The sequence below is a fragment of the Lolium perenne genome, chromosome 5 (assembly GCF_019359855.2).
Source record: "Lolium perenne isolate Kyuss_39 chromosome 5, Kyuss_2.0, whole genome shotgun sequence".
Taxonomy (NCBI): Eukaryota; Viridiplantae; Streptophyta; class Magnoliopsida; order Poales; family Poaceae; genus Lolium; species Lolium perenne.
In genome coordinates, this window is record NC_067248.2 from 70,537,703 (window position 1) to 70,560,140 (window position 22,438).

General features: G+C 50.0%; 2 protein-coding genes across 2 annotated transcripts; both read left to right on the plus strand.

Moving 5' to 3' along the window:
* Positions 1–13,167: 13,167 nt before the first annotated feature.
* Positions 13,168–13,869, plus strand: LOC139831514 (uncharacterized). Its single transcript, XM_071820808.1, has one exon. It carries the CDS (start codon positions 13,168–13,170, stop codon positions 13,867–13,869), a length of 702 nt encoding a protein of 233 aa, XP_071676909.1.
* Positions 13,870–13,897: 28 nt separating this feature from the next.
* LOC127321432 (uncharacterized) lies at positions 13,898–14,374 on the plus strand. Its single transcript, XM_051350474.1, has one exon. It carries the CDS (start codon positions 13,898–13,900, stop codon positions 14,372–14,374), a length of 477 nt encoding a protein of 158 aa, XP_051206434.1.
* Positions 14,375–22,438: the final 8,064 nt, after the last annotated feature.

Sequence of the window (22,438 nt, forward strand, 5' to 3'; positions counted from 1 at the left end):
ACATTAGAAAGTCCCCTGGACTATAAATATGTACCTAGGGTTTATGGAATAAACAACAACCAACGTTCAACACAAACCAATCTCGGCGCATCGCCAACTCCTTCGTCTCGAGGGTTCCTCCGGTAAGCACCATGCTGCCTAGATCGCATCTCGCGATCTAGGCAGCACGAGCCTGCCTAGTTGTTCATGCGTTGCTCGTACTGAAGCCTTTTTGATGGCGAGCAACGTAGTTATCGTAGACGCGTTAGGGTTAGCATCGTTCTTAGCATCATATGCTCGCGTAGTGCAACCCTTGCGCGTCTAGCCGTCCTTGTGCCTCATCATGGGTGCAGGGGCGGCACCCCGCTTGATCTTTATTTAGTAGATCTGATCCGTTATGGTCGCTCCTTGATTCATCAAGGATTAGTTTAATATCTGCAATAGTTAGGCCTTACAAAGGGTTGGAGGATCCAGCGGCATGCAGGGTGTAGTTTGCTGCCCCTAGACAGGACGTTCCGAGGATCAACCTAGTGTTGGTTTTTAGGCCTTGTCTAGGGCTGGCTTACGTTTACCGTGCGTGAGCGCGAGGCCCAATCGTGAGTAGGATGATCCGATTATGCGGTGAAAACCCTAGATCGTCGTGGATCTCATATGCTTTATCTTGATCAAGCAGGACCACCATATATTCGGCCACCTTGGACGAATCATGGGTGGATCGGCTCCATGAGCCGATTCACAGGACGACCTGAGAGCCGATCGAGGCTCGTATTTAATGTGTACGTGTGTGCCCTGCAGGAAACTAAGCGAGGCATCATCCACACCTTCCTGACCAGGTATAGGTCAGGTGGCACGCCCTTGCGACCCGCATCGGCGCGCGACCAGGAGGCTTTGCGGGCCGTCGCTCTGAGGGACTGGGGCCAGCCGCAGCCCTAGTCATTCCCGGCTCTACGGTGTTGGCCAGTCACTGCCCACCGGTGGGTTTCTGACGTCAACACATTCTGGCACGCCCGGTGGGACACATATTCAACGACAATCTTCAACGACAACCATCTCGCCATCCACATCAGAGATGGCGAAAGACACCATACCATCTTCATCAGAAGTGGCAGAAGAAACTCCGGTCACGTACGGGGATCTCACTGGCGAGCTCAAGAAGAAGTACGACGAGATCAAGTCTGCCCTCGAAGCCGACCTAATCGGCTCTTTCCACAGGACCCGCTCCCACGGCATCAGATGGAAGGGGTTCACACCTGAAGGCGCACTCGATGGGGTGGACCTATCCACCCCGTCCGAAGAACGCACCAGGTCGCTGCGTCAGGAGATCAACTTCATGGTGGCTCATTCGCTGCACCGCCATTCTGAGAGCCTGGTGAATACGTTGGAGCGCGTCGCGCTGCGCGTGATCCAGGAGATCATGAGCCATCAGTACTCTCCGTCAGGACCAGCCCTAGGGACTCATCAAGGGGAATTGCTACTCCAGTCCCGTCCACCGCTGCCATTCGCGTTGGCAGCGCCCGAAGCGCCGAACTCATCGGCCTATGTCGTCTACAAGATTGGTGGTGACCCCAGTGACTACCAATTCCTACAGGACGCGCCCAAGGAGATCCCGCATGGGTACGCATGCGCTTACGTGCCAGACTGCAGCACCTGGACACCCTCGAACCAGGTCGCTATAGCAGGGACTTCTGGGGCAACAGGAGGAACGTCGGAGACAGACCCTGAGAAGCAAACGTGGCTAGCCAAATACGCCACCCCGACAAAGCTCCCGAGCCCAGCTCCTGCAGTTGGCTCAGAACCAGAGAAACAGGCATGGCTGGTTAAGTACGCCACTCCGACGAATCTTCAGGGTTCGGCACCTGCAGCCATCACCGCGGATCAAATTTGTACGATCCTGAAAGATCAGTTCGGCATGATGCCGAAAAGAAAGGCGATCGGCTATACCAAGCCGTACCCCAATGAGTACGAATTGATCCCGCTACCACCCAAATATCGGCTCCCGGACTTCACAAAGTTCAGCGGATCAGATGGCTCCAGCTCCATCGAGCATGTGAGCCGATATTTGGCACAGCTGGGCATGATCTCAGCGTCAGACGAGCTGCGCGTGAGGTACTTCTCACAGTCCCTCACAGGATCGGCTTTCGGATGGTACACGTCGCTGCCACCGAACTCAATCCAGACCTGGAAGCAGCTGGAAGAACGGTTCCATGAGCAATACCACTCAGAGGCTTCCGAGGCTGGCATTGCCGATCTAGCACAAGTACGACAGAAGCGCGGAGAAACAGTGTCAGAATACATCCAGCGCTTCAGGACGGTTAGGAACCGATGCTATTCGGTTCACGTGAGCGAAAAAGAAGCAGTCGAATTGGCGGTGGTGGGTCTATCATCATCGATCAAGGAAGTGGCCTCCCAGGCGGACTATCCTTCATTAGCACACATGGTGCAGAAGTTGTCAGCATATGAACAACGCCACCCGGATATCTACCAAGATAAATTCAAGCGCGTGGTTACCATGGTTGACGCAGGCGAAGATGAAGGTCCAACGGGAGAGCGAGAGGTCGCAGTAGCTGAGTGGACTCGAGCTGCAGGTCCAGTAACCTGCAAATGGGTAAAGCCACCAGGGCCTCCAAGAGGGTTCGACTTCGACGTGACAAAAACCGAGCAGATTTTCGACCTCTTACTCGCGGAGAAGCACATAAAGGTACCCGAAGGCCACAAGTTTCCTACGGTGCAAGAGCTAAACGGAAAGCCATACTGCAAGTGGCATAACACGTTCACCCACACCACCAACGACTGCAGGGTGTGGCGTCAGCAGATCCAAGTGGCGATAGAAAATGGGCGGCTAATTTTTAACCAGTATGCCATGAAGGTCGACACACACCCCTTCCCGCCGTCAACATGGTGGAGTTTACCCACCTTGGAGGGTGCCAGCCTGATTTCTCAGCCAACATCAGCATGGTAGAGCTTGGACACCGCTCTGAGAAGGACGGGGATGAGGACAGCTGCTCTCAGAGCAAGGACACTGAGGGGGCCGCTCCATGCGATCGGCTCCGTCAAGATGGCAAGCGCTACGTCACAGAGGGGGAAGTGAAGAACATAAGATACCAGCGACCCCTCTCTGATCACCTCCTCAACAAGTATGTTAGTCGATATGACCAAAGCCGGCGATACAACAACAATGATGAAAGAGGTCGTCTGACCAGAAACGACGGAAGACATCGCCGGCATAATCAGGATGAGGAGCGGCAGGAGCGCCACGGCAAGGAGCAGGACGATACGGACAGGCATTGGCACTGCCCCTTCTTCAGACACTGCTGGGATTCAGGAATGAGCCGATTACCAACAATCGGCAACTGCCCAGAATGCAATCGGAAAAAGAAGGAGACAGCCAACGTGTCTGTGTTCGAGCGCCTAGGACCTCTCCCACCGCAAAACAGACGTGCTGAGACCCCTCCGTTGGAAGATCTCGAGGATTCAGAAGACGAAGGGGAATACGAAGAAGACAGGTGCCACCGTCCAAGGTGGTGCCCTGACGGTCTCAGCCATTCACAAAAGCGCAGGGTTCAGCGATTGCGCGGTCTGGAGGAAGCTGAAAGGATGTACTTGCATACGCTGAGGAAGGCGCGACCTGATCTGGCTGCGAAAGTCCAGAGGACCCTGGACGAGGAGGGACTGCCGCAAAGAAAAGAGTGGCGCCCCAAGCAAAAGAGAGCCGATGATGAAACATCGGCTGGCACGAACATGGTGCTCGTTCGCCCGGCGGGGTGTAGACCTCCACGATCACACGTTGCACCCAAGGTGGACATCAGTAAGCGCTCCAACGTGATAAGGTCAGAGATTGGGCTGGTTTTATCCACCGACATGGACGAGTAGCAAGACTACGTCGATAAGCAACATGGCGAGGCCGATCCTTGCGATCGGCCCTCCGAAACTGAGGAAGGGATATTACAAAACCTTCACCGAACAAGCAACATGAAGGCCGATTCCAGCAATCGGCCAAAATTATCCTCACCATCCATTCTGCCTAGGATCAACGTTTGACCCAACAGGGACTACCTGAAGAGCCGATACCATCAATTCTCTTGACAGAATCGGCTCGGGGGGCACCTAGATGGATAAAACACGAGGATATGAGATAATACTGAGTATGGGGGACGATACACAAATCGGCCTAAAATTTTTAAAAATTTATAGCCGGTGCAAGGGCATCGACTTCAGAATTGAGAAGCAGCCGATGCACGGCCATCGACTCAAGAAGATCAATGTTACGATCAGAGGACCAATGAAGCACGAGGGGGGATGTTAATGGAAGAACCCCTCAATGGAGTAATTCCTCTCTTCAAGAGCAGCCTGGACGTGCAGAAAGGGGCCGATTCGACCAGCAGGGCGCTAAGAGAAGACTGGAGAAACTCGGGGGGCAGCTCGCCTTGAAGGCTCTCTGCTTTGGGAAGCCGATTTATGTGCAAATCGGCTGGCTCTGCATGATCAAGCCCAGGCTAATTCGGCTAAGTTTTTGCCTTGGCCAAGACTCGGGGGGCAGCAGGCTTGGTGGATACGATCGGCTGTTCCTTCATTGCAAACCTTCGTCACAGATGATGAGTGCTGAAAAGGATTATTGGGTTTGGTTGGGAAAGTTCAAAGGTTTTCCTGAAGATCCTGCATTTTCTGCCAGATTTAGAAAATCATCAGTTGAAGAAGGGAAGAGCGAATTTCGAAGGACCGATGCGGTGCTATCGGCTCATTACGCATTGGTAAAAGGGGCGAATCGGCAAGGACAGTAGAAGAAGAAATCGGCAAAATCAAATTGGGGAAAAGAAAAAGTTCTTCATTGATAGGCAAGATTTTTTACATAAAGAGCTAATTGCTCTCAGAAGGAAATATGAGGGGTACATTGCCCCGTCTGCTACTGCTGATCCTATTCTAGAGGTCCTAATCTACGGGCCGTCGCTGCCCTCATCGTCGCCTTCGTCGCTGCCGTCGGCGCTGCTCCCGGCAGGCTCGTCGTCGCTCCAATGGCCGCCGACTGGGCCCTCGTCGTCTTCATCTTCTCCGTCAGCGTCGTCCTCGTCGCTGTCGAAGTCACTAAAGTTGCCCGGCCAAGGGCAAAACCGCTTGGCCGGCGGCTCGTCGGAGGAGCTCTCATCGTCGTCTTCCTCCTCCTCTCCCTGCTTCCCTTCCTCCCCGGAAGAGGTGAAGTCACAGGAGAAGTTGTCGTCGTCGCTCTCCTCCTCCGGTTCCCCAACGGCGAGGAAGCGGAGGTCACTCTCCCCGTCGGTCAAGGATTTGTCATCCTCGGACCAGACGAAGGAGTCATGGTCCTCTTTGTCCCACTTCGTTGGGGCGAGGATATCGTACGCCGCCTGCGTGCCCCACGAGGGCGTCTCCTCTCGGATAGGAGAGGACATGTAGGAAAGACCTGATGAGGAGGAAGAAGAGGAGGACGAAGACATGGTGGCAGAGGAGGGTTTTTTGGAGGCTAGTGCGAAGGGGATGAGGAAGGTGACTGTTTGCTGCGGTTAAATAAAAGGGAGCATAGTAAAAATTCAATGCCACAGCAGTTCCCGAGGAGGTGGTGCCAGAACCGTCTAATCGCGCAGAGAAGTTGAGAAGGCAAGTTGTCATGATGAAGGACTCTGCGACGTTTCTGCTCTGCCACGACATGACCCGACGAAAGGAGAGCGTAATGATTTTGGAAATGTCATTTCCAAAACCAGGGGGGCATGTGTTATCACCAGAATTTGACCAAGCCAGAGGTGGGCCGCGATCAAGATGGACTTGAAGATATACATATAGAAGAGATATGTGAATCGGCCTTATTTACCAAGTTTGGGCTAGCTAGCCCGTGTATCTTAGTTTAGAAATTAGAGTTTGTCTCGTGCACGGTTTAGTGCACGCCCACATTAGAAAGTCCCCTGGACTATAAATATGTACCTAGGGTTTATGGAATAAACAACAACCAACGTTCAACACAAACCAATCTCGGCGCATCGCCAACTCCTTCGTCTCGAGGGTTCCTCCGGTAAGCACCATGCTGCCTAGATCGCATCTCGCGATCTAGGCAGCACGAGCCTGCCTAGTTGTTCATGCGTTGCTCGTACTGAAGCCTTTTTGATGGCGAGCAACGTAGTTATCGTAGACGCGTTAGGGTTAGCATCGTTCTTAGCATCATATGCTCGCGTAGTGCAACCCTTGCGCGTCTAGCCGTCCTTGTGCCTCATCATGGGTGCAGGGGCGGCACCCCGCTTGATCTTTATTTAGTAGATCTGATCCGTTATGGTCGCTCCTTGATTCATCAAGGATTAGTTTAATATCTGCAATAGTTAGGCCTTACAAAGGGTTGGAGGATCCAGCGGCATGCAGGGTGTAGTTTGCTGCCCCTAGACAGGACGTTCCGAGGATCAACCTAGTGTTGGTTTTAAGGCCTTGTCTAGGGCTGGCTTACGTTTACCGTGCGTGAGCGCGAGGCCCAATCGTGAGTAGGATGATCCGATTATGCGGTGAAAACCCTAGATCGTCGTGGATCTCATATGCTTTATCTTGATCAAGCAGGACCACCATATATTCGGCCACCTTGGACGAATCATGGGTGGATCGGCTCCATGAGCCGATTCACAGGACGACCTGAGAGCCGATCGAGGCTCGTATTTAATGTGTACGTGTGTGCTCTGCAGGAAACTAAGCGAGGCATCATCCACACCTTCCTGACCAGGTATAGGTCAGGTGGCACGCCCTTGCGACCCGCATCGGCGCGCGACCAGGAGGCTTTGCGGGCCGTCGCTCTGAGGGACTGGGGCCAGCCGCAGCCCTAGTCATTCCCGGCTCTACGGTGTTGGCCAGTCACTGCCCGCCGGTGGGTTTCTGACGTCAACACAAGTAAAACAAATGGAGGGAGAAAGAAAGTAAGAAATGTTGTTTAGCTCTCTTATGCATTAAAATATACTTGTTAACAAGGTTGATCAAGTCTTGCTACCAAATAAATTTTATATGACATAAGAAGAAATAAACCTCAAATCAATCATGTTACCTTATATTGAATTGATATGGATCCAATCACAAGAGTTTGATATTCTTCTTTAGGCTCATATATAGGACAATCAATGGATACCACTTTGATAGTTTTCACATTAAAAATTGTATTAACTCCATATACTTTATCAATCCTCTTGGGAAAATAGACAGTATGTTCCTTATCATCAACATTGAAAGTAACCATGCCTTTATTGCAATCAATAACAGCCCCTGCAGTATTAAGAAAGGGTCTTCCAAGAATAATAGACATATTATCATCTTCAGGCATTTCCAACACAACAAAATCAGTTAATATCAAGCAATGTTGAGTAACTTGAACAGGAACATTTTCACATACACCAACAGGAATAGCAGTAGATTTATCAGCCATTTGCAAAGATATATCAGTTGGTATCAACTTATCTAAATCAAGTCTCTTATAAAGAGAAAAAGGCATTACACTAACTCCTGCTCCCAAATCACATAGAGCAGTTCTAACATAATTATTCTTGATGGAACAAGGAATAGTCGGTATACCTGGGTCTCCAAGCTTCTTTGGAATCTTACCATTAAAAGAGTAATTAGCGAGCATAGTGGAAATCTCCTCGTTGGGAATTTTCCTTTTGTTAGAGACAATATCGTTCATATACTTTGAATAAGGAGGCAATTTAATAGCATCAGTCAAAGGGATTTGCAAAAATAAAGGTTTCATCCAATCACAAAATTTATTATAATGTTCCTCCTCCTTTGATTTTAGTTTCTTAGCAGGAAAAGGCATTTGCTTTTGAACCCAAGGTTCTCTTTCATTACCATGTTTCTCAGCAATAAAATCTTCTTTAGTGTACTTTTATTTTTAGCAGGCTTTTCAGGTTCTTTTTCAACCTCTTCTTTATCAGGAGTATCATCCTTATCATTATCTTTATCACGTTCATTACCACTTTCAGTTTCAGCATCAGAAATAGAAATACTATTAGGATCATTAACAGGTTCAGAAGATTCTACAACATTCTTATGTTTCTTTTTCTTTTTCTTAGATGGAGCACTAGTTTTAGTTAGTTGAGAATCTTGTTCAACTCTTTTGGGATGCCCTTCAGGATATAAAGGATCCTGGGTAGAAACACCACCTCTAGTTGTTACTTCATAAGCATGTTTTTCTTTAGAATTATTTCCCAACAAGTCATTTTGCACTTTAGTGAGTTGATCAATTTGAGTTTGAACCATATGAAAATGTTTAACAAGTATCTTAACATCATTGGAGGTTCTCTCCACAATATCATGCAATTCACTAATAGCTTGAGAATTTTCCATTAAATGATTCTCTACTCTCATATTAAAATTTTCTTGCTTAACAATATAATTATCAAACTCATCTAAGCATTGAGCAGGAGGTTTTGAATACGGAATATCTTCCCTAGTAAAGCGTTGAAGGGAGTGTACCTCAATCATGGATGAAGGGGGAATTATCTCACATATATCTTCTATGGGAGGAAGATTCTTCACATCTTCAGATTTAATACCCTTCTCTTTAAGAGACTTCTTAGCTTTCCTCATATCTTCATCATTTAATTTAATCATACCCCTCTTCTTCAATATCGGTGTCGGGGTTGGTTCAGGTGTAGACCAATCATCATGATTCCGGCCTATTTTAGCCAACAATTCTTCAGCGTCGTCTGGGGTTCTTTTCCTGAAAACACAACCAGCACAACTATCCAGGTATGCCCTAGACTCAATAGTTAGTCCACTATAAAATATATCAAGTAAATCATGCTTTTCCAAATCATGGTCAGGCTGAGCTCTAATAAGAGAGCAAAATCTCGCCCAAGCCTCAGGCAATTTCTCTCCATCTTCCTGGTCAAAATTATAAATTCTCTGCAAAGCAGCGTTTTGAGCGCTAGCAGGAAAGTATTTTCGAAAGAAAACATCACGCAAGTCAATTGGACTTTTAATAGAACCAGGAGGCAAATTATTATACCAAGTTTTAGCATCATCCTTTAATCAGAAAGGAAAGATTTTAGCGACAAAATAAGTACGCATCTTGACATCATCAGAAAACACGCTACTCAGAGTAGATAACTCAATCATGTGTTCAACAGCACTTTCTTTTTCAGTACCACAAAAGGGTGTTTTCTCAACAATAGCTATATGAGATAGATCAAGAGAAAAATCATAATCTTTATCCTTAATGTTTATAGGAGACGTGGCAAATTTAGGTTCAGGAGACAGTTTATATCTAACAGCATGTTCTGCAAGCAACTTTTTAATTTTTCTTGCATCAGTAGTAGCATTGCATTTTTCAATAAAATCATCATCAAGTTCCACATAATCTTCATCAAGATCATCACTAGAATATTCAACAGACTCAGGTGAATTAACAGGTGTAGCAGCATTTTCATTAGGAGTTTCAGTATTTTCAATTTGCCTAGACCTAGCAATTGTAGCATCTAGAAAAGATCCTAACGAACCATCATTATCAAGCACAGCAGAAGCATCATCACAATTATGAGAGGAATTTTCAGATTCAGCAGAAGTACCAGCATTTGAAGCTTGTGGTGGTGAAACAAGTTTACTTATCACAGATGGTGAATCAAGAGCAGCAGAGGTACTATGGGTTGTACCTTTTCTTGTAGTGGATGGTAATATGGCGATCTTAGTATCGCGAGGTTTACCCATGATGGAGAATTTGCAGCGAACAATATCAATCCAAGTGAACTTCCAAATAAAGCTATGCTCCCCGGCAACGGCGCCAGAAAATAGTCTTGATGACCCACAAGTATAGGGGATCGCAACAGTCTTCGAGGGAAGTATTACCCAATTTATTGATTCGACACAAGGGGAGACAAAGAATACTTGTAAGCCTTAACAGCGGAGTTGTCAATTCAGCTGCACCTGGAAACAGACTTGCTCGCAAGAGTTTATCAGTAGTAACAGTTTTATGGCAGTAGGAATAGTGAAATAATAGCAGCGGTGAAATAAAGACAGCAGTAGTGATAATAGTAAACAGCAGGATTAAAATACTGTAGGCACAGGGACGGATTAACGGGCGTTGCATGGATGAGAGAAACTCATATAACAGTCAAAGCAGGGGCATTTGCAGATAATAATAAAACGGTATCCAAGTACTAATCAATCAATAGGCATGTGTTCCATATTTAGTCGTACGTGCTCGCAATGAGAAACTTGCACAACATCTTTTGTCCTACCAGCCGGTGGCAGCCGGGCCTCTAGGGAAACTACTGGAAATTAAGGTACTCCTTTTAATAGAGTACCGGAACAAAGCATTAACACTCCGTGAACACATGTGATCCTCACATCACTACCATCCCCTCCGGTTGTCCCAATTTCTGTCACTTCGGGGCCATTGGTTCCGGACAGCGACATGTGTATACAACTTGCAGGTAAGATCATAAACAACGAATATCTTCATGAATCAATAACATGTTCAGATCTGAGATCATGGCACTTGGGCCCTAGTGACAAGCATTAAGCATAACAAGTTGCAACAATATCATAAAAGTAACATCTACGGATACTAGGCACTATGCCCTAACAATCTTATGACTATTACATGACCAATCTCATCCAATCCCTACCATCCCCTTCAGCCTACAGCGGGGGAATTACTCACACATGGATGGGGGAAACATGGCTGGTCGATGGAGAGGCGTTGGTGGTGATGGCGGCGATGATCTCCTCCAATTCCCCGTCCCGGCGGAGTGCCAGAACGGAGACTTCTGGCTCCCGAGACGGAGTTTCGCGATGTGGCGGCTCTCTGGAGGGTTTCTTGCGACTTCGACTTCTCCCCGTGCGTTTTTAGGTCGAGGGCGATAAGTAGTCCGAAGGAGGGCATCGGGGGCCAGCCGAGGCCGCCACACACTAGGGCCGCGCGGGCCCCTCCTGGGCCGCGCCGGCCTAGTGTGTGGGGCCCTCGTGCCCCCACCTGGCTTGCCCTTCTGGCTCCGCCAATATTCTGGGAAAATAGGGCCTTCTGTATAAATTCCGAGGTTTTTCCTGAAAGTTGGATTTCTGCAGAAAAACGAGACACCAGAGCAATTCTGCTGAAAACAACGTTAGTCCGTGTTAGTTGTATCCAAAATACACAAATTAGAGGCAAAACAATAGCAAAAGTGTACGGGAAAGTAGATACGTTTTGGACGTATCAGCCCTCCAACCACATGACTGGAAACTGCTACTCCTTGAAGCAGATTGAGAGAGCCCGCCGCGCCAAAGTAGCCAACGGCGGTAACCAGCCCAAGGACCGCGCCAAGGACCAGGACCAGAACAAGGAAGACGGATTCGGACGTAGCGCCGGCTCACTACACACCTTCACCAGGGTCGGCGACCGCCGCGATCGGAAGGTCCTCACCAGGGCAGTCTCCGTGAACGCAGTCGCAGTCGACGTCCCCCGCTGGCTCAACTGGTCCGAGCAGAGCATCACGTGGAGTCGCGAGGATCACGCCCCACGCATTGAGTACCCAGGCCGAGTGGCGTTAGTCGTCAGGCCAAAGGTTCCGACTACTGGCTCCCGAAGACTCTGATGGATGGAGGAAGCTCCATTAATATACTGTACTACGAAACCTTCCAGCGACTCGGTCTACCGGACTCGCGCCTCGAGAACACCAAAGTCACGTTCCACTGCATCGTCCCGGGGCGGAAAGCCTTTCCAATCGGCAAGGTCACGCTGCCAGTCACCTTCGGCACACCTGTGAATTACCGCACCGAGCGGATAACGTTCGAGGTGGTCAACTTCCGCAGCCCATACCACTGCGTCCACGGTCGCCAGACGTTCGCCAGGGTCATGGCCGCGCCTCATTACGCCTACAACATGATGAAGATGCCCGGGCCCCGTGGCGTCATAACCGTCCACGGCGACCCGGATATGGCACTGGAGTGCGAGGACAACAGCGCCAAGCTCGCCGACGCCGTCATCGCTGAGGAACTCGACAACAACGTCGAGCTCGCCAAGTACCCGGTCGACCGCAACGACCCCGCCATCCTCGAGAAGCCGACTGAGCTCGACTCGCCTGCAGCAACCTTCAAGCCTACAACCGACACTCGCCAAGTAGATCTTGTAGAAAATGATCCGAGTAGGCAGGTTACCATTGGGACGGGCCTGTTCGCCCAATAGGAAAGCGCGCTCATCAAGTTCCTCCGTGAGAATCGAGATATCTTTGCATGGAAACCGTCTGACATGCCAGGTGTCCCGAGAGAACTTGCTGAGCACAAACTACATGTCAATCCCACCGCACGCCCCGTTAGGCAGGCGATGCGGCCCGTGGGCGAAGAACGCCGGCGTGCAATCGCCGAAGAGGTGAACCGGCTACTCGCCGCCGGTTTCATCATAGAGATCAAGCATCCCAAGTGGCTGGCAAACCCAGTTTTGGTGCTGAAGAAAAACAAGACGTGGCGCATGTGTATCGATTACACAAGCCTCAACCGCGCTTGCCCCAAGGACCCATTCGTTCTACCGCGCATCGACCAGATTATCGACGCGGTCGCAGGTTCCGAGTCGCTATGCTTCCTCGACGCCTATTCCGGCTACAACCAAATAAAGATGGCCAAGGAGGACCAGGAGAAGACGGCGCTCATAACGCCGCTCGGCGCCTACTGCTACACGGCCACGACCTTCGGCCTCCGGAACGCCGGCGCCACCTACCAGCGGTGCATGAACAGCTGCCTGGAGAGCCAGATCGGCCGCAACGTCCACGTCTACATAGACGACGTGGTCGTGAAGTCGACTCGCCAAGACGACCTGGTCGCCGACCTCGCCGAAACATTCGCAAAACTGCGGCGGTACCACATCAAGCTCAACCCCCTGAAATGCACCTTCGGGGTCCCGTCCGGACAACTACTCGGCTACGTCGTCTCCAAACGCGGCATCGAGCCCAACCCGGAGAAGACGTCAGCGGTCATGCGCACCAAACAACCAACCTGCCTAGTCGACGCGCAGAAGCTCGCCGGGCGAGTCGCGGCCCTCAGTGGCTTCATCCCTCGACTCGGCGACAAGGCCACGCCACTCTATCGCCTCCTGAAAAAATCAGATTCATTCGAGTGGACGGCGAAGCGCAAAAGGCCCTAGAAGAGCTCCAACACGCTCTAAGGAACGCACCTGTCCTCGCAGCCCCACTCCCTCAAGAAACAATGCTGCTATACGTCGCCACGTCAAATCGCGCGATAAGTGCAGTCATGGTAGTCGAGCGCAAGGAGGAAGGGAAAGAGCAGCTCATCCAGCGCCCAGTCTACTACATCAGCGAAGCCCTCATCGAGTCGAAGCAGCGCTACCCGCACTACCAAAAGCTGGTGTACGCAGTGCTGAGGGCCCAGCGGCGACTGGCCCCTTACTTCCACGAACATCCCATCAAAGTGGTTGCTTCAACTCCACTCGCCAATATCATCCGGAACCGTGACGCAACTGGCCGGATCGACAAGTGGGCAGTCGAACTTGGCGTCCACAACATCACATACGAGTCGCGCCATGCCATCAAATCCCAGGCACTAGCCGACTTCCTCGCCGACTGGGAGGAAGCACAGCAGCCGAGCTCCCAGGCAGACCTCAGGCATTGGACATTACACTTCGATGGCTCCAAAAACCTCGAAGGAGCAGGAGCAGGCGTTGTCCTCACCTCGCCTAAAGGCGACGTCGTGCGGTACGTCCTGCAACTCCGATTCGAGCCCTGCACCAACAATATGGCCGAGTACGAAGCACTCCTCCACGGCATGCGCATCGCGAAGGAGATGGGCGCAACGCGTCTGCGCTGCCTCGGCGACTCCGATCTCGTCGCCAGCCAGACATCCGGCACCTGCGACGCCACCGATGCCAACATGATCGCCTACAAGCGAGCGGTCGATCAAGCCGGCGCCAGCTTCGCTGGCCACATCGTCGAGTGAGTCGATAGGCGCAAGAACGAAGAAGCAGATGCCTTGGCCAGGCTCGGGTCCAGGCGACTACCACCCCCCAGGCGTCTTCCTCGATGTCCTCGCCCGCTCATCGGTGCACGTACCACGGGAGATCGACATTGCCGAGCCACCCGCACTCGACTCCGCCCTGGTCGCACTCGCCTCGGACGCTGGGGACTGGACCGAGCCGTACATCAGCTACCTTGAGCGCCAGGTACTGCCGATGGATGAAACAGAGACACGCACCCTCGTGCGCTGCTGCAAGTCCTTTACCATCATCAACAACAAACTCTACAAACGTAGCATCTCCGGAATATTCCAGCGCTGCGTCACCGCTGATGAAGGCCGCAAGATCCTCCGAGACATCCACGCAGGCGACTGCGGCCATCATGTAGGCGCCCGCTCGATCGTGGCCAAAGCTTTCCGGCACGGCTTCTATTGGCCAACAGCCCATAACGACGCTGTCGCTATTGTTCGAGCATGCGCTGGTTGCTAGAAATATGCTAGCCAGTCGCACATGCCGGGCTCGACACTGAAAACCATACCCCTCACCTGGCCATTTGCCGCCTGGGGCATGGATATGGTGGGGAAGTTCAAAACGGCCCCCGGCGGGTACACCCACCTCCTCGTCGCCGTGGACAGGTTCACCAAATGGATAGAGGCAAAACCCATCAAAAAGTGCGACGGCAAAACGTCGACCAAGTTTCTCCGAGAGCTGATCTACCGCTACGGCTACCCCCACAGCATCATCACGGACAATGGCATCAACTTCGCCAAAGGGGAAATGGCCGACTTCTGCGAAGAAAAGGGCATCCGACTCGACCTCGCGTCAGTCGCGCACCCCGAGTCGAACGGACAAGCAGAAAGAGCAAACCATAGCATCCTCCATGGGATCAAACCACGGCTGATGGTGCCCCTGGAACGCGCGGCCGGATGCTGGGCTGAAGAACTACCTTCGGTACTCTGGAGCATTCGCACAACACCAAATAGGTCGACTGGCTACATGCCCTTCTTCCCGGTGTACGGCGCCGAAGTCGTCATGCTAACGGACATCGCCCATGACTCACCACGAGTCACCAATTACGCCGAAGAAGAAAACGAGCGCGCTCGGCAAGACAACGTCGACCTCCTCGACGAGGCACGAGCCCTCGCACTCTCCAGAACAGCCATTTACCAGCAAGGCCTTCGTCGCTACCATAGTCGCCGAGTGCGCAGCCGCTCCTTTCAAGAAGGCGACCTCGTCCTTCGGCTCATACAGGACAAAAAAGGCATGCATAAGCTTCCCCCCCCCTTGGGAGGGACCATTCGCCATCAGCCGCGTGCTCGGCAACGATGCCTACTACCTCATCGACGTTCGCAAAGACGACAAGGGCGAGCCGCTCACCAGAGAAGTCGAGCGCCCCTCGAATGTCAACCTCCTCCGCCGATTCTACACCTAGAACGAACGTGTAAGCAACATCCAAAATATAAATGAAAAACGCCTGATTCTTCAAATCGCATTCGCCGACCCCTTCGCCATTATTCGCCGCCGTTAACTCATCTCCCATCCCGGCGAGTCGAACCGCTCAAAGTGCGCGACTCGGGGACTGCGAGACCTTCGATTGCTGCTGCTGACTGAGCAATCCAAGATCGACCAAGTAGCTCGGCTAACACGGGCACAACGGGCCCACCGATCGCAATACCAGGATCGGTCCGCCCCGTGTCTCTTACGCCGTCAAGCGAACACGGCGACTGGATCCGCCAGCAGGGTCGCTCGCTCGACCAGCCCTCCGGGCCCTAGCAATCGTACAGTGCTACGCTATACAGCACAACACTACGCCCTCCTCTACCTTAGGCACGTGACTTGAAAGGCTAAGTACTTCGACCAGGGACCCCGCAAAACGGACCCGCGGCTCGCCAAGGAACAACGCCCCACCAAGAACCCCTTTGGAGTCGCCAAGCGACTGGCTCACCGAGCCACGACGAGAGGCGCGCTACATAAACAGCGCAACATTAAACAATCCACTCACCCACCCATGAGGCTGCTATCCGCACCAAACGACTACGTACTGCGACTGGGGACACCCAGCTCGAACAGGAAAACAGTCATGCCGATAGCCTTCATTGGGGTCGCACAGCGACTGGCCCCTTGGGCCATGGAGAGTAGGGTCACTCCAACTACTCGCACAAAAAACAAGAAGGGCAGAAAATTCGCCAATATTCAGTCGTCAAAAGCAACTCATATACAAATAAAACACTCGTGAGTCAAGCGCTCAGGCGAACAAAATATTCATTCATTACAAGCACAGCATTGGTAGCTGCGGAATGGAACAGCCGCTCGGCGGGGAAGTCCTGCGGGCCTGGCGCCTTCTCCGCGTCCTGAGGAGCCGACTGGCTGGCGATATGCGTCTCCAAGTCCGCAGTCACCAACACGCGGTCGGCATAAGGGCGAACCGCCTCCATCAGGCGCAGCACCTCGGCGACGTCGAACTCACCCGTCTCGGACGGGAAGCCGGCCGTCACTTCCTCCACGTCGAAGCCTTCCGAGTAATGTGCGAGCACCATGCTAAGCGCCATGGTGACGCCCACGCGACAGGAGGAGCGGCGGAGCCAGTCGACCACCGCCGGAATGTCGGAGACAGCCTTGAAGACCGACGGCGCGTCTCGAGGAATTACCTCCCGCGGGCTTAGGTACTGGAGCGCCGCCAGGATCTCCCCTGCGCAGGCAATGATGCGCGTCGTCGCCTCCTGGAGACACTCCCGAGGTGTCAACACCGGGATTTTTAAGTCCGGATGCCTATTATGTCATACCTCGCAATCCCAGGAATATTGTTGTTGCGAGACATAATAGTTAAGTATCACAGTCATTATTCATTACAAACCATAACGTCTTACAATTTGGAATCACATGATCCATATTACACAAATAGTTGATCTAGTGATCAACGAACTGATCAACGAACAAACATAAGTTCATAGCGGAAGCGTAAGATACAAGGACTCTATAGTCCACAGGCCAACGCTTGACGTCAGCAGACTCCTAGCTGGTGTAGACGTCCTGCTGACCGTCCTCCTCGTACTGCTGCTCCTCTTCATAGTCTGGCCATTTGAATAGCCAGGGACACAGCCGTGAGTACTTTATGTACTCGCAAACTAATACTAGTGTAAGTGCTAGCATTTCTAGTAAAGGGTGCTAAGCTCTAGTTTCTTTGCATAAAGCCAATTTTAGTTTGCCAGTATTTACTAAAGACTTATTCATGTGCTAACTAACTCAAGTAGGAACATTAGTGTCATTCCCACAACTCTGTTGTGTTTTCAATATACCCAAGTCACCATTCACCATTTATTTCATCAACATGTTCAAATTCTAACACTGGAAATTGTATGGCCTTTCCAACCGTCCGTAACCGTGGACACGGCTATTCGAATAGGTTTACACTCTGCAGAGGTTGCACACTTGTGCCACAACATTTGATTTCATCCGTCGGGATTTCCCCGAATCATCGTAACACAGTACGCGGATCATCAACCATAACCTTTCATTTACTAACCCTAGTATGAGCACCTCTCCCCATGAGCTTGGCCTCCCAGTGAAGACCAACTGTCAACCTGGGAACTGCACAGGGCTTGGCCGTACAATTCACTTCAATTCACATCATTTCTCAACAACGGAGGCAGCCTCGGCGTAACCCCTATGATGTGTGTTCAGAGGGAACTCATACTAAGATACATAAACTTCTAGTTAAGCCTTTACCCATAATCAGGTATTGTGGGGGTACTCAATAATTGGAAAGGTATCGCATCCAACCAATATTAGTTTTTGATCAAAAATCACCATCTTCTCTTGGTCATATTCACCTTCAAAATCATTTCATAACTTTCATCATCATTATTTCACCACACATGTTCCCATCTAGAGTAGTCATTTTTAGTTTAGCACTATCATCTAGGTATGAGGGGTGCTAAATACTTTGCTTTGCTTCTAGGCTAAATTTGATACTCTTGTACTAATCTAACATTAACCCTATTGAATTAGGAATCAAAAGTACTTGATAAAACAACATTAAGTAAAGCTTGGAAAAATAAAAACTGGGAAGTAGGCTCATAAACGTAAGATAAATGGGTAATGCTTTGCTCATGGTGAGCTTGCACTGTGCAAGAGTATTATCTTGCCTTGGTTGGGAAACTGGTCAAAGTGGTTTTCTTCTCCTTGACAGTAGACCTCCTCCTCCTCTGGATACTCCTCGGTACTAGCGTCTAGAATACGAATACGGAGTACACAATCATCACACCAATTTATTTACTATACTAAGCACACACATGATTTACACAACCTAAACTAGCATCACATATTACTATTGGGTTGGTGGATGTGTTGGTCTTATTTAAGAAAAATAATTTCCTCTCATATTAATCTTTAGTGTCATTTACATTTATGTAGAGAAATAGTTTCCTCTCATTATTCTATTAAGATTTAATTTCTCTCCTGAATAATATATGACTTAGGTTGACCACAGTCAACCTCTTCATACTTATCATTCAAGAAAAATGATTTAAATGAGGTGTAGCTCCTCATACAATTTAATCTTAGCATGGTAAAGATTTAATATCATCAACAAACCATATGAGATTTTTATGACCAGAGTCTCCACCTCATCTTGGATTGTTCATGACAAGATTTAAATGGAAGAAAATAATCCCATATGATTTACTAATATTTTTGGACAATAGTTTTGACTAGAAGTAGTCATATAGTTCTTTAATTTAACTAGGCCATGATCATACACAGTAAGCATGGCATATTTTCGTAAAAACAATTAGTATAAGTGTAAAGTGATTTATAGGAGTTGGAATTAACCTAAAAGCAATTGTGGTTGATTTTTAATAATTTTTCTAAGGCAGAAAAGTCTCTGTCTTATTTATTTTCTCACTTAAATTCTACAATAGATATAGGGTTCAAACCAGTGGCATTGTGTAGATAATTTCCTAAGGTTTCCAAATATATACAATTTGTAAAATTTGGTTGGGTGGATTTTATTCTATTTAATTTTGAAAACAGCATCTGAGAGTAATTCCCTAATTTCAAAAATTTAAATTCAAACTGGTGGGCTTAGGCGGGAAGGGGTACTGGGCTACACAGGGGAAAAGAAGTTGGGCCGGCCCAGTTCCGCGTCGGGCGCAGCGGGCCAACTGACAGCGTGGGGGCCACGCGTCAGTGAGGTTCACTCACCGAATCGGTACGCTGCGTGGGAAGCGTTGGATCAGGCGATGATCCAACGGCTGGAGGTTGTCGTCATCGACGGCAAGAAGCAGAGGCGAGCGCGGCGGAGGTAGGGGGTCGGAGCGGCTGTCGGAGCTCCGGCGAGCGTCTGGAGGGTGCGCCGCGACGTTGTCGATGATGGTGAAGCCGATGGAAGCAGCGGCGCGTCCTGGGGCGGCCTCCTTCTCCGGCGAGCTTCGTGTACTGGCGGCGGCGGCGAGCTAGCAATTGGGACGGTGTGGTGGCTAACAGATGAAATTGAGGTGGCGAGGAGAGCTGTGAGGATGAGAGGGAGTGAATGGTGTGCTCAGATCAGTGGGAGGGGTGCTGCTTTTATAGCTGGGGGAGGTGGCCGTGGAGCGGAGCGGCAGTCGTCGACGGCGTCGTCGTTCCAGGGGCGCCAAGGGGCAAGACAAGGGCGCGGCGTGTTGCTGGTGCTCTGGCGAAGGTGACGCGCGTGATGGTGGTGAAAACGATGCACTACAGCGGCGGTGAGCTTGATGGGAGCTTGCAGGTCATGGCGGAAGGTCGTGGACGTGGTCGTCGTCGGTGGCGTTCCCGCGGGCCAGGGGCCATGTCCAGGCGTTGCAGGATGTTGTCGTGCGTCGACTGGTGGTGAGCGTGAGGGTGGAGGTGACGCAGGGGCGAGGGGCGGCTGACGCTCTGGGCGTATCCAGGGGCGTCCTGGCGCGCGTCCATGCCGATCCTGGCATGTGCTGGGCGCGTCTGGGCACGTCGAGGCTGGCGTGTGCACGCATCGTGCTGACCAAGGGAGGGCATGGGGTGGTTCAGGGAGGTGAGAGGGAGCTGCCAGACATGGTGGTGCGGTGTTGAAACGACCAGAGAGGGAGGTGACATGGTGATGGCATGGTGAGCACGGGCATGGATGGTTTTGGTCATGGTGGCCATCATACAGTGCTTGCAAGTTGATGGGAGGGTGCAGGGAGGTGAGAGGAAGCTCCAGAGCTGCAGGGTTGGCCAGAGTTGGACCAAGTCCAAGATGAAAATTCAGTATGGGCACTTGTTTAATCCCTGCCTGCAAGGTGTTCGACCAAATGGCCGAAAGAAAAGAAATTTCGAATTTTGGAAAGATTTTTGGTGGGTTGTCATCATATATTAATTGGAGTAGATGGGTGGTGGTGGTGGTCAAAATGGTGTTGATTTGCAAAATCACATATTGCATATGATCTTCACTTTAATAAAAAGTCCTCACTTTCTTTGCTTGCCATTTGAAATAGAGAGGGAGTTTTGGGGTGTGGTCTTGTGCAAAGTTGTAGTACTTGATGTTGTCTTGGATGAGGTGCAAAGAAAAGATCAAGTGTAGAAGTAAAAACTCAAAAGCCAGGGGCTCAAAGTGAGTACCAGATTAAAAATGTCCCATATGACCATATCACATGTGAGCTCATATTTGTCTCAATTTTGATTTGAATGAGGTTTGATGGTTTCCAAAGTTGTTAATATATGTTTAGTACCCATTTACACTCAATGGTGCAAATCACAATGGTGTATGTCAAGGATTTGTAAAATGGGCCTAAGCCTTATGTGTGGTTGAATTGGAGTTTTATATTTTGTTTTCTATTTGATTTTTATTTGACCTTGGATGATTAAGTGATCATTGCTAGGGTTTTAGAGTGAGAGAAAACACAGAAGCATGTATCATGGCAATTGCACACTCAAAAATAAATACTAAGGTGCTCTACATGCATGATCCTATATGATATGAAAAGTTTTTGTTAACTCTGATTTTTGGATTCTTGAATTCCTCTCTTGTTCATTTTATTGAAATTTGGGATGTTACAAACCCTTCCCCCTTACAAAAGATCTCGTCCCGAGATCGAGAGAAAACTAGGTACTAAAGAGATCGGGGTATTCTTTCTTCATGTCTTCTTCACGTTCCCAAGTGGCTTCTTCTTCAGTGTGATTGCTCCACTGAATCTTCAGGAACTTGATACTCCTGGTGCGGGTGGTTCTGTATGCTTCTTCCAGGATGCGAATAGGTACTTCGCGGTAAGTCAAGTCCGTGTTGATATCCACCGAACGGTGATCTATATTCTTGAATACTTCGGTCTTCTCCGGTACTTCCAGGCATTTCCGGAGCAGTGAGATGTGAAACACATTGTGCACAGCCGCCATTTCTTCAGGTAGCTCCAGTTGATAGGATACTTCACCTCAGCGACTCAGAACTTTGAAGGGTCCAACGTATCGGGGCGCGAGCTTTCCTTTCAGCTGGAATCTCTGCATTCCTTTGAGGGGTGACACCTTGAGGTAGACAAAATCTCCAATCTCGAAGGTCATCTCTCTGCGTCTCTTGTCAGCGTAGCTCTTCTGTCTTGATTGTGCAGTCTTGAGGTACTCGCGGATCTTGTGCACCTTCTCTTCGGCTTCTCGAAGAACATCTGGTCCAAAGACTTGGCTTTCTCCGATTTCTGACCAGTTCAGAGGGGTACGGCATTTCCTTCCGTACAGGGCTTCAGAGGGGGCCATCTGTAGGCTGGCTTGATAACTGTTGTTGTACGAGAATTCTGCATAAGGTAAGCAGTCTTCCCACTTGGATCCATATTCCAATACACAGGCTCTCAACATATCCTCTAGTATCTGATTGACTCTCTCGGTCTGTCCGTCAGTCTGGGGGTGATAAGCTGTGCTGAAGTTCAAACGGGTTTCGAGGCCTTCATGCACTTTCTGCCAGAATCTTGAGGTGAACTGTGATCCTCTATCTGACACAATTGACTTCGGGGTTCCGTGCAGGGCGACTATTCTTGAAATGTATAGCTCAGCTAGCTTGGGGCCTTGATATGTGGTCTTGACAGGGATGAAATGTGCAACCTTGGTCAACCTATCGATGACTACCCAGATGGAGTCATTTCCTCTACTGGATTTGGGCAATCCTGTGATAAAGTCCATACCAACAGAATCCCATTTCCACTCAGGAATCAGTAAAGGTTGTAACAGTCCTGCGGGTCGTTGATGTTCTGCCTTGACTCGTTGACAGATATCACACTTGGCGATGTAGCTTCCTATCTCTCGCTTCATTCCGTGCCACCAGAATTGTTCCTTCAGGTCTTGGTACATCTTGGTTCCTCCGGGATGAATGGAATACAGGGTGTCGTGAGCTTCCTTCAGTATGACTTGCTTCAACTCTGAATCTGACGGTACACACAGGCGACCGTTATACCAAAGTACTCCTTCTTCATCTATGGTGAATCCTGGTGCCTTTCCTGCAGCTATCTGACTCTTGATTCCGTCAATGCTGGCATTTCCCTTCTGGGCTTCTTTGATCTGTCCAATCAAGGTAGGCTGCAGCTCTATGCTGGCTAGGTA